Raw genomic sequence first — 12,604 nt, 5'->3', positions numbered from 1 at the left:
AAGACTCTTCTCTGGGCTCCTCTAGAGAATGGACTTTTTATTACTAACCTTAATTTCAGAATTTTGTATAACAGCCAGTACTGAATAGAAAGAAGAAATGTTGAGTTTCGGTGCAACGTAATAATCTCCTCCGCCTGCAGTTTAATGCAAGTGTTGGGGAAGACCTCCGGGTCTCTCTCAGGGTCACGGAGTTGGATTTCAAATCAGAACTGCACAGATGTATATGAATCAGGAAAATGACCACACAGAGAAATGTGTCTCTATGTGGGAGCAGTGGAGGCCTTCTGCCCGTGTATTCAAAACTATAACATTTTATACAGCTTTTTGGACAGTCCTGTAAAACAGCATTCCTTTAAGTCATTTAGGTGTATCTGGGAACAGACGAGATTCTACTCAAGAATTTTGCTTATTCATGAGTCTAACCGGTTTTTAAATAACCTGTTCTATTGAAGAATGTCAGTTTACTTATTTATGAGACTACAAACTCATTACTTAGCCCTAAGCATAGTTTGTTTGCATATACAATCCTTGCAACATTTCAGTCAGGTATATGTAGAAAGCAATACATAAAACATTCAAAATTCAGATTAATCTTATTATATTATAATATTATACCGAGCAAACGATTCATAGCCTAGGACTTCACACAAGATGATCCGTAAGGGAAGGTCCCATGGTATATAAACATTTTGCATCCCCGTCGCTATTCAGACCACAACTAATATAATAACCACCACCGCGTAATAAAATGCCACACAATATCCAGGCTTAACACAGTGCGTCCTCTAAAATTTACAGGGCTTTTATATTTTATCATTAAATTAGGCGTTTTCATTGCCTCATGAGCAAGTGTCAAGGGGGACAAATTATGGGTGATAAATTTGGTTGATGGCCTTTTGGGGGATTTTTCATAGACCATGAAGGACCTCTCATCTGCATTGTTGTGCAGTGTTAAAGGGAACCAATCACCAGGATTTTCGCATATAACCTAAAGCCAGTGCTATACTGGCACTATCAGGCTGATTCTATACATACCTGTAGTGGTCAGCTCGGATGTTTTAGGTTTTGAAATCCAAAAAAGTAAAGTTTATAAAATGAACTGCATTTTGAGTGACAGTTGCACTGGAGCAGATAATATATTCATAGTTATCCCCTCCCCCTGTTAGAATTAGCATAATTATTATAGAAACAGGGGGCGGGAATAACTATAAATATATGATCTGCTCCAGTGCAATTGTCGCTCAACAAGCGGCTCATTTTATAAACTTTACTTTCTTGGATTTCAAAACCTAAACTTTGGAGCTGACCATTACAGGTATGTATAGAATCAGCCTGATAGTGCGAGTATAACACTGGCTTTAGCTTATATACGAAAATCCTGGTGATTGGTTCCCTTTAAAGTTTAACGTTTTTTCTGCTGCAGAGCTCATACATTTGCTGGACTACCTGCAGCACAACAGTAGTCCTCTAATGATAATCTCCTGCTGATTAAACTGTGATTTTATCAAAGCTACACTAAGCAGCCCAGTAAGTGACACATCGCTGGAATCAGGATCTCTGCCCTTACGTTATGCTGAACGGAAAGCTGAAGGGATGGGGGAAAGCGCAATAGGGTCTTATCCAACTTACATGCAAAATTGATAAGGGAATGTGGTCACGTTATGGTCTTATTTTTCTTAGCGCAGTGTTATCTCCACATCTTTTATTACTGATCTCCCACGTTATGCTGCTCTCAGATTAGGGGAAAGAAACCTGGTAAGGCTATGTTCACACATCAGTTTTTTTGGCATCAGGCACGATCCGGCGTGTGCCTGATGCAACGGATCAGTCAGATTGTGTAAAAACGGATGCGGCAGATCTAGCAAAAAACGGATCCTTTTTTTTTTTTGTTTTTTTTCATGCTGAGCGACAGAGAGACCGACCATCGTGACTGCATACACCGGCACTACCGCACCCATCATCACTGCACACACCCAGGCACTACCGCCCCTATCACCGCACACACGCAAGCACTACAACCCCTATCATCCTCACACACACGCAGGCACTACCTGAGTGAAGTCTCCGGTGACAACGCGGCTCACTTCAGTTGCTGCGTGGAGCTGACACAGAGCGGTCGTGTTCTACGGCGCTCCCTGTCAGCTTCATGTAGCAGAGCTGAAAGCATCGTGTGGATTACCTCGGACCTGGATGGGTGTTTGGGGATTAATAAAGTGGTAAATGAGAGGGTTTTTTTTGTTGTTTATTCCAAATAAAGGATTTTTCGTTGTGTGTGTTTATTTACTTTCACTTACAGGTTAATCATAGAAGGTATCTCTGGGAGACGCCTGCCATGATTAACCTAGGACTTGAGTGGCAGCTATAGGCTGCCATTTAACTTTTTATTACCTTGATTGCCACCGCACCAGGGCAATTCGGGATGAGCCGGGTAGAGTCCCGGGACTGTCGCATCTAATGGATACGGCAATTCCGGGCGGTTGCTGGCTGATAATTTTAGGGTGGTGAGCTCCCCATCCTGAAAGTCAACAGACGCCGGATGCGTTTTTTCATGTTTCTGCCGGATTGCGCCTGATGGCAAAAAACTGATGTGTGTATGCAGCCTAACAGATTCCCTTTTAACTAGTGAAAAAGTTTTGATAGGAGGTAGCTTTGGTTTAGTAGTTTGTGTTCTGAGTAGAGTTGAGCGAGTACTTAACTATTCGTACTCGCTATATCATAATGAGCACTCTCTAATATTCGTGTATTCATTCCGAATAGCGTGTGCAATGCAAGTCAATCGGGAAAACTCACAATATAACGAGTAACACAAATGCCGTACTACTGTATTTGTGTGAGTAGCGAATAGTGTGGAATTCAGGTTACTTGTTAAATTACGAGTTCTCCCTATTGACTTGCATTACACACGCTATTCAGAATGAATGCACGAGTATTAGACAGTATTTGTTATGAGTATAGAAAGTACCAGTAGTTAGATACTCGCTCAACTCTAGTTGTGAGGTCCCAACTGATCGCTAAAGGAAAAAGAGAGTGAGTGGTGTACAGTGCTCACACCTCGGGATAAGCAAAATGCGACTGCCCCTTCCTCCTTAGCCACCTACACTTACAAGGATTAAAATTAGTAAACAGTTTATATTACTTTTGTACTTGTTTTTTGTTTTGTTTTTTTTAAGTTGACCTACTCTTTATAATTACCAACAATCCCTATAGTGCTGCATGTGTAAGCGTCTGGTCTCCTTTTATAGCTGTGGCATTCTTTTCTTGACAATAAATGAGCTGGCCGTGTGTCTCGTAGACCATTGTCTTGCAGTCGTCTTCTGAAGCTTTCTGTAGACAATGTTTGATGCCTAAAGGGGGCTTTACACGCATCGATATCGCTGGTGAAAGCACCTGCCCCCGTCGTTTGTGCGTCATGGGTAAATCGCTGCCCGTGGCGTACTAAATCGTTAAGAGCCGTCACACGGACTTACCTGCCTAACGACGTCACTGTTGCCGGCGAACCGCCTTCTTTCTAAGGGGGCGGTTCGTTCGGCTTCACAGCGGTGTCACTAAGCGGCCGCCCAATAGAAGCGGAGGGCCGGAAATGAGCGGCCGTAACATCCCGCCCACCTCCTTCCTTCCTCATTGCCGGCGGTAGCAGGTAAGCTGTAGTTCGTCGTTCCAGAGGTGTCACACGTAGCGATGTGTGCTTCCTCGGGAACGACGAACAACCTGCAACCTCAACAATCGACGATTTTTTGAAAATGAACGACGTATCAACGATAAGATGAGTATTTTTGATAGTTAACGGCCGTTCGTTGGTGTCACACACAACGACGTCGCTAACGATGCCGGATGGGCGTCACGGAATCCGTGACCCCAGCGATACATCGTTAGATACGTCGTTGCGTGTAACGGGGCCTTTAGTCTTGGTTTGTGACTTCACATTTCCCTTTCAATACAGAATGGATCAAACATGGAATGACTATTCTTACAAGATCACCATTTTTCAACATGACAATTCTCGGACGCATGTTTCTCGCATTACTGTGAGCAGCCTGTATGGTCTATATGTTCTACCAAAAGCTGCGATGTCTGCAGACTTGTCTCACATTGAGCACATCTTGGACATTATTGGTTAGTAATTTAAAAAAGGAGCTGCCAGCAGTGGATGATTATTTGCCCAACTGGCTTCAGAATGGCAGAATATTCCTCAAGCATCCATTTCTTGATGCCATCTTCCTATAGGAAGGCGGGCCTCAGAGAGCGCCGCTGCTGAAGGCGGGCCTCAGAGCGCCGCTGCTGCTCCTGGGCACCGCTGCAGGCACAGTAGGACATGGGAGATGATGGGGCAATCACTCTTCTTCTTCTGGACTGAAGCGCACATCGCTCTTACCTCGCCTACAAAGTACGTTCTCATGCTAGCCTGTGCCAGCGTGGGGACGTTGCCTTTCGGTATAGTATTGCAGCATTCAGCATTGAACATGCTGTGTGGAGTTTTAAAGGGCCAGCAGCCAGCAAGATGCGGCTGCTGCTGCCCCAGCACTGCGGTCCCTGGGAATCTGCCCAGGGGCTGCAGAAATGTCATTACGGGCCGGACGTTCCCCACCCTTGCTGTATGGACTTGTGTTTTCACTCCCCCTTCCCTGACTCTTGTGAAAGTGCACACCCTCTCAAAGAAAAGTCAAAGAAACACCCAATTGCACTGCAAACAGAGATTTCACATATTGCACTCTAGAAGCAGCAGATGTAAGTATCTCTGCAAAAAGTGATACAACGCAAAATGGAAAAGCGCATCAGAATCATGGAAGCTCAGGGATTGGTACAGGATATTTAACTCCATTATATTGAGCAAGTGCCAGGTCCTCTTTAAATGTTGTATTGTGCTTTTGTAGCTATTCTTGATTTTGGGTACGATTATGAATTACACGGTGTGCAGAGTTTTGTTTTTAGGTTTTGCATTTTTCCACTTGAGCGGAGTGAACAGTGTCTTGCATAGATGCACCAAATTCAACACTAAGTGACCACCATGATAATAAAAAATACACAATAAAAAGGTTGCCCCATCTCTTCTATACAAATGTGCAATCCGATATGGTGGGAGGTCTTAAACTGTTCAGACCCCTTTTATATGGAACAAGTTTTCATGCCTCCCTCTCTTACATGTGCTTTAATGGGCCTTATTTTTGGATTTTTTTTTGCATTTTACCAACAGTTCTGAATTAATCAATAGAATATATTATTATGAAAACGCTTTTAATGTTGAAATCCCTTCTTTATACTAACCCCTGTGTCCTCCTTTTATTTAGGCACAGCAATCTAAGCGTGAGACCAAAGGGACTTTCATCGTTGGTGAAGAGAGGAGGGGTGCCGGAGGCTCTAAGAGCAGAAGTTTGGCAACTTCTTGCTGGCTGCCATGCGGATCAAGAAATGATGGAAAAGTACAAGAACCTCATCGTAAAAGTAAGAAGGCTTTTAGATACATAACCTTATTTGAGTTTTGTAATCGAATCAACATTTATAATTTCACATTTTTAAATGCAAGATCTGCGTCTCACTAATTAGTGTCTTTTGGACGTTGGACATGTGCATCCCGAAGTTACACATGATACCTTTCCACAAGGGTGCACAGGATTTAATGCTCACAGTATCTATAGCAAAGGCCATAACCTATCCATCTTTCTTTGTTGGCAGCTGGAAAGCTACAGGTCTTCAAGAATGAGCTGTAGCCACCATTACAGGAAAGGTAACGCTGAATGGTGACAACTACAGTGCCATCCAGACATGACTGAGGTTTCAAATTGCCAAAATGACCTTGATATTTAGCCATACACATTAGATGGCTGTCAGCCGAACAACGCTTGGGCCAATCGTTTGGCCAAGAGCCATCTCTGCCAACTCTCCTTAAGGCCCCGTCACACACAACGAGATCGTTGATGCATCACCGTTTCTGTGACGCCGCGACAATCCCGTCAGTGATCTCGTTATGTGTGACACCTACCAGTGATCAGGCCCCTGCTGTGAGATCGCTAGTCGTTGCTGAATGTTCTTGACCATTTTGTTCAAAGGTGATATCCTGCTGGGCAGGACGCATCGCTGTGTTTGACACCTACCAATGACCTCCTAAGATGGTCCCAACACCCGCCGAGATCGTTATACAGGTCGTTGGTAAGGTCTGTGTGACATCTCACCAGCGATCGTTATCAGGTCGCATCGTTTTTGGGATCGCTGGTAAGTCGTTAAATGTGACGGGGGCTTTAGACAGAGGCACTCAATTGACCGAGCACACTTGGGTTCTCCTAAGAAAGCCCCCGGCAGACATCTCGATCAATGACTTACCTTCAGGGGAACCCTGCGATCTACTGCCTGAAAACGGACATGTACCATGGGCATTATATCCAATCATCAGTCAGCTGGTGCCCCCATACATGTCCTGTCGTTATCGGTAGGTTCGGTCAACATTCATCTATTGCGTATGAAGGTCTTATGTGCATGTGCCATGTCGGCCCAAAACAGCCTTACACATTTATATATCACTGAGGTTGATTTGGCGTCCCAACAATGAGTTGTTGTGGTTTTCCGTTCTGGTTGTTCGTGGCTCACACATATTTAGAACATTTTATCAAATGATAAGGATTTATGGTAGAGATTCATTAGACATACACTACTCACAAGTTAGGGATATTTGGCTTTGAGGTGAAAGTTATGTAGAACATACGTTCACACAACAGTAATTTTTCATGACAGGAGGACATTTAAGTAGAAACATGCGTTTTTCTGGAAAATGTTCCGGAAAAATACTAGAATCCTCATTAACTTCCATTATACTCTGGTACTCGAGTCTCAACAATCTGAGCATCCAACTGCTCATTTATGAGTAGTAATAATAATATTCTTTCTTTAGCGCCAACATATTCTGCAGCGCTTTACAAATACGGAGTACCTGAGCATGGTAGTGGTCACTGATCACTAGAAATCACTAAAAGATTTTATAAGGGGCATATATGCCTTTTATTGACCATACCGAAGATTAGAATAACTTTCAAGTGCTCTGTGCTCATAAATCGGCACAAAGGAGTTTAGAAAAAGATCTATTTAAAGTAGTTAAAAGCTCTTGGTCAGAACCGTTCCCTTACAGATTTTCAGTTGACTCCTTTTGGTATTCAGCAATATGCAGGCAAACAACGAGTCTATAAAGGTAAACTGTGCAAAGTTTTTAACGAAAAACTCAGTTGTAAAAATTATTTTCAGTGCAAAATATACCGGTATGTACCATACTTTTTGTTTTATAAGAAGCACCCCAAATTTAGAGAGAAAAAGTAAAAAATAAATAAAAATGGGGTCCGTCTTAGACTCCGGTGTTGTCTTACTGGAGCGGGGTGGCAGCGGTGGTGGAGCTGGGTCACAGGAGGCAGGGGCTGTAGTAGCAGTTGTGGCGGGTCCGTGGTGGCAGAGGCAAGTCAGCGGCAGCGGTGGAGCAGGCCGGTGTGTTGTGTCCCAGTCTGTTCGCAGACCTGATTCAAGTGATGGCGCCCGGAGCTGCGCAAGTGCAGATGGAGCTCTCATCCTAGAGCTCCATCTGCACACGCGTGGACTCCCAGCGCCATCATTTGAAACCGGGACCGCGGACAGACTGGGACACTCGCTGCACAGCCACCCGCCTGCCCACACAGAGTCGCAGCCAGCAGGCCACTCACCCACACAGAGAGGCAGCCGGGACAGAGAGGCAGCCGACACCGACAGGCACCTGGCCGCCCGCACGCAACGACATGCACCTGGCCGCCGCACACAGAACTGCACAGACAGCACCCCCCACCCCCTTCTTCCCCTGTAAGCTATATTCGGATTTTAAGACGCACCCTTCATTTTGCTCCCAAATTTTTGGGAGGATAAGTGCGTTTTGTAATCCAAAAAATATGGAATTCAAGTAAAGCAGAAATATCCCCGAAGGGGTCCCTCTGTTTTAAGCATAATTATGCAAATTGTTTTTTATTATGTGCCTGTGTACTACAAATATGCGGTGTCAGATTGTAGAGTATCAGTCATAAAAATACATTACTAACTACAACAATCTGCCAAAATATGTTTCTATTGAAAACCTTGTCTCTGGTATCCAAAAAATGTTTTGACTTCACCCGGACAATACCGTTCCCAGAATATGCCGTCCTCGCTTCTTCATACGTTCTTGTTCCTGAACTGTAATTCATTCACATTAGTGCAGTTCTTCCTGTTCTACAAGGCGCGGGTGACAAAAGGCAGAGAAAATAGTATTGGTGCAGGGAAATAGAGTGTGACATTTATCTGCGCCGCTGCCTTTTTAGCCTCGTGTTTAGATAACAAACAGGCAGCGCCGTGGCAGACAGCAGCACGGTGGATGAGATACCGCCAGGGAAGAAGGCTTTATATCAAGTGATTTAACAAGAGCTACTTTTCCACATGTGGTACCGAGGAGCCGTGACATGAGCCGCTATGCGATTCTGCTTTTATTTGATAGATAGATATATGTATGTATATGTATGTATGTATATATATATTATATTTATTTTATATATATATATATATATATATATATATATATATATATATATATATATATATATATATATATATATATATATATATATATATATATATATATATATATATATATATATATATATATATATAAAATAAATATGTGTGTATATGTGTATATATATATATTATATATATTCGTACAGACCAAATGTTTGGACACACCTTTTCATTCAAAGAGTTTTCTTTTATTTTCAGGACTCTGAAAACTGTAGATTCACATTGAAGGCATCAGCACTATGAATTAACACATGTGGAATTAAATACTTGACAAAAAAGTGTGCAACAACTGAAAATATGTCTTATATTCTAGGTTCTTCAAAGTAACCACCGTTTGCTTGCTTTGATTGCTGCTTTGCACACTCTTGCCATTCTTTTGATGAGCTTCAAGAGGTAGTCACCGGAAATGGTCTTCCAACAGACTTGAAGGAGTTCCCAGAGATGCTTAGCACTTGTTGGCCCTTTTGCCTTCACTCTGCGGTCCAGCTTACCCCAAACCATCTCGATTGGGTTCAGGTCTGGTAACTGTGGAGGTCAGGTAATCTGGCGTAGCATCCCATCACTCTCCTTCTTAGTCACATAGCCCTTACACAGCCTGGAGGTGTGTTTGGAGTCATTGTCCTGTTGAAAAATAAATGATGGTCCAACTAAACGCAAACCGGATAGAATAGCATGCCGCTGCAAGATGCTGTGGTAGCCATGCTGCTTCTGTATGCCTTCAATTTTGAATAAATCCCCAACAGTGTCACCAGCAAAGCACCCCACACCATCACACCTCCTCCTCCATGCTTCACGGTGGGAACCAGCCATGTAGAGTCCATCCGTTCACCTTTTCTACAAAGACACGGTGGTTGGATCCAAAGATCTCAAATTTGGACTCCTCAGACCAAAGCACAGATTTCCACTGGTCTAATGTCCATTCCTTGTGTTCTTTAGTTCTTTAGCCCAAACAAGTCTCTTCTGCTTGTTGCCTGTCCTTGGCAGTGCTTTCCTAGCAGCTAGTTTACCATGAAGGCCTGCTGCACAAAGTCTCCTCTCAATAGTTGTTCTAGAGATGTGTCTGCTGCTAGAACTGTGTGTGGCATTGACCTGGTCTCTAATCTGAGCTGCTGGTAACCTGCGATTTCTAACGCTGGTGACTCTGATAAACTTATCCTCCGCAGCAGAGGTGACTCTTGGCCTTCCTTTCTTAGGGCAGTCCTCATGTGAGCCAGTTTCTTTGTAGCGTTTGATGGTTTTTGCCACTGCACTTGGGGACACTTTCAAAGTTTTCCCAATTTTTCGGACTGACTGACCATCATTTTTTAAAGTAATGATGGCGACTCATTTTCTTTACTTAGCTGCTTTTTTCTTGCCATAATACAAATTCTAACAGTCTATTCAGTAGGACTATCAGCTGTGTATCCACCAGACTTCTGCACAACACAATTGATGGTCCCAACCCCATTTATAAGGCAATAAATCCCACTTATTAAACCTGACAGGGCACACCTGTGAAGTGAAGACCATTTCCGGTGACTACCTCTTGAAGCTCATCAAGAGAATGCCAAGAGTGTGCAAAGCAGTAATCCAAGCAAAAGGTGGCTACTTTGAAGAACCTAGAATAGAAGACATATTTTCAGTTGTTTCACACTTTTTTGTTAAATATTTCATTCCACATGTGTTAATCCATAGTTTTGATGCCTTCAATGTGAATCTACAATTTTCAGAGTCACCAATCCAAGGTCCTGGATTCTTTTTTTCTGGTCCTGTCCTCTGCGCAGAACTTCAGGTCGGTATGTGAATGGGGTCCCTAACTGCAATAGTATCTTATAAAGTTGTATAGCTTCTTGCCTATTTTATTATTTTATTTTGTAAAAAAAAAAAAAAAAAAAGTCTCTGTGTGCTAATTTCACATAAAGATTTTTAAAAACTTCGCCTACTGTCTTGGCGGTGGCTGTTCTGTTTAGACTACAGATTCTGACACGCCACCTGATAACTTTTCTGGTGTCTGCGATAAACGCAGGAAGACTTGGGCATCAACCTGCAGAGTTGTAATTCATGGGCAGGCTAGCAATAGTCAAATCTCTGCTAGTCTGCTTGTTAGTTTCCTTTTATCACATGTTGTGGGGAAGCCAATCATATCTGATCCCCCTCCTATATATACTGCCAAGATCGTTCCAGCTATGCAAGCTATAGTTTTTCTTAGCTGGTCTGTTGAGGTGTTGTGATCTTAGTGGTTGTTAAACTTGTTACTGAGTGCAGTTGTACAGTCAACCCTTGTTGCCTTTTTGTTGCTACCGTCCTACTCTTGCTTTAATCCTGAGTGTCTCATAGTCTGTTCCTGTGTGCATGTAGTGTGTCAGATTTTTGTTTTTTCCTTGTTTTGGTTTTATCAGTTTTCCATCACACTCCTGCCTCATTCTTCCCTGGTGAAAGGGGGGTATCAGAGTAGCACTAGTCAGGAGCATAGCTAGGAAGAGGACTCTGGCATCTCCACCATCAAGAGTAACTTCGAGGTTATGCATAGTCAAGGGTTCCCTAGCGTGAGGGACAGCATTGGAGCCCCTGTTCCCCGTTATCCTAACAAGTCACCTCGTGACAGCTAATCTATATTACTTACAGCAGGTGCCTTTTTTGTAAGGCACGTTTTTTTTTTCCTATCTAAATAGATTAATAATCTTTCATGTAGTACAACACTGCTAGTTACTCCGTTAGTGGGGCATAGAATATTTTTACTACTCAAATTGATTGCAGCATTTTCAACAGCACTTAACAGAACTGATGGGAGCTGACGGTGGTGCTGAATAATGAACCAAAAGAAGAGGAAGAAGGAACGACCAAAAGCCCAATTGCAAAGTGAAAAAAGCTTTATTAGGGTAAATGGTGAGCGGCACAGTCCAAAAGACGCCGGTTACAGAACTCCCGGTAAATGTACAGTCAATAACTTATGAACTGTATACACATTAATTATATACATAGTAGATAGAAGTAGTTATATCTATAACAAAAGAGGCAAAATTGCCGAAAACCACAGGCATATAAGTATAGTATATATAAGAGTAGATGGTACAACATATATACCACACAAGTCACCCCGTGGACTCTATTGTATATTAGATATCAAGGCCATATCGGCCATACAGAAACCTTACAGTGAACAGTGTCCCAAGAAAAATTATATACCTGTTTAAAGAGACCGGGAGGCCAGGACCGGCGTACACCCGACGGCCGTTTCGGCGGGAAATGCCTTCGTCAGGGGGAGTGGTGTGAGTAGGGGAAGTGCGCATTAAAAAAGAGACATTGTCCAATCGGATTGTGGGCGGTAGTGTGATGCATGTGTTGCCATAAAACTCCAGGACGCTATTCACCCACCGCGTCATGAGTCGCCCGACGTCACGGTCACGTGACCACCACGTGATGAATCACGCGGCAGTCACGTGAGCGGACACCGCGCGAGGCATGGTGACACAGTGATGCGAGAACGCCCCAGAGCGAGAGGCACACATGCGTGCGCGCCGTTTCGGCGGGAAATGCCTTCGTCAGGGGGAGTGGTGTGAGTAGGGGAAGTGCGCATTAAAAAAGAGACATTGTCCAATCCGATTGTGGGCGGTAGTGTGACGCATGTGTTGCCATAAAACTCCAGGACGCTATTCACCCACCGCGTCATGAGTCGCCCGACGTCACGGTCACGTGACCACCACGTGATGAATCACGCGGCAGTCACGTGAGCGGACACCGCGCGAGGCATGGTGACACAGTGATGCGAGAACGCCCCAGAGCGAGAGGCACACATGCGTGCGCGCCCCGATGGACCATCATATGCAAAAGTTAGAATACGGTAATGTTAATGCAGCGATATAGATGATTTATATAAAGGCTAGCAGGATGACCATCTAAATACATCTGTGCATAGAATAGAATAAAGATGCACAGCATTGAAGACATGCACCTTAGCACATTAACATAATTATTATAGTATAAAAGGGGAAAACCCGAAAAGACGATTAAGATGGTCATAACTGCCTATATATAATGTAATACGTGGCCCTACAAGGGATGATGGCATTGGAAA

At 43.5% G+C, this 12,604-nt stretch overlaps 1 protein-coding gene across 4 annotated transcripts in view; it reads left to right on the top strand.

The window, feature by feature from the left end:
• The window catches only part of RABGAP1L (RAB GTPase activating protein 1 like), a 426,173-nt gene that overhangs the window by 131,037 nt on the left and 282,532 nt on the right, over nucleotides 1–12,604 (top strand). For all 4 annotated transcript variants that reach the window (XM_075320137.1, XM_075320138.1, XM_075320140.1 and 1 more), the window contains one exon: nucleotides 5,286–5,439. In XM_075320137.1, coding sequence (XP_075176252.1) covers nucleotides 5,286–5,439 — 154 coding nt within the window. The remainder of the gene's footprint in view (nucleotides 1–5,285; nucleotides 5,440–12,604) is intronic.

The sequence above is a fragment of the Anomaloglossus baeobatrachus genome, chromosome 8, assembly GCF_048569485.1.
Source record: "Anomaloglossus baeobatrachus isolate aAnoBae1 chromosome 8, aAnoBae1.hap1, whole genome shotgun sequence".
NCBI classification, from domain to species: Eukaryota; Metazoa; Chordata; class Amphibia; order Anura; family Aromobatidae; genus Anomaloglossus; species Anomaloglossus baeobatrachus.
This window is presented reverse-complemented; position numbering and strand designations above follow the sequence as displayed.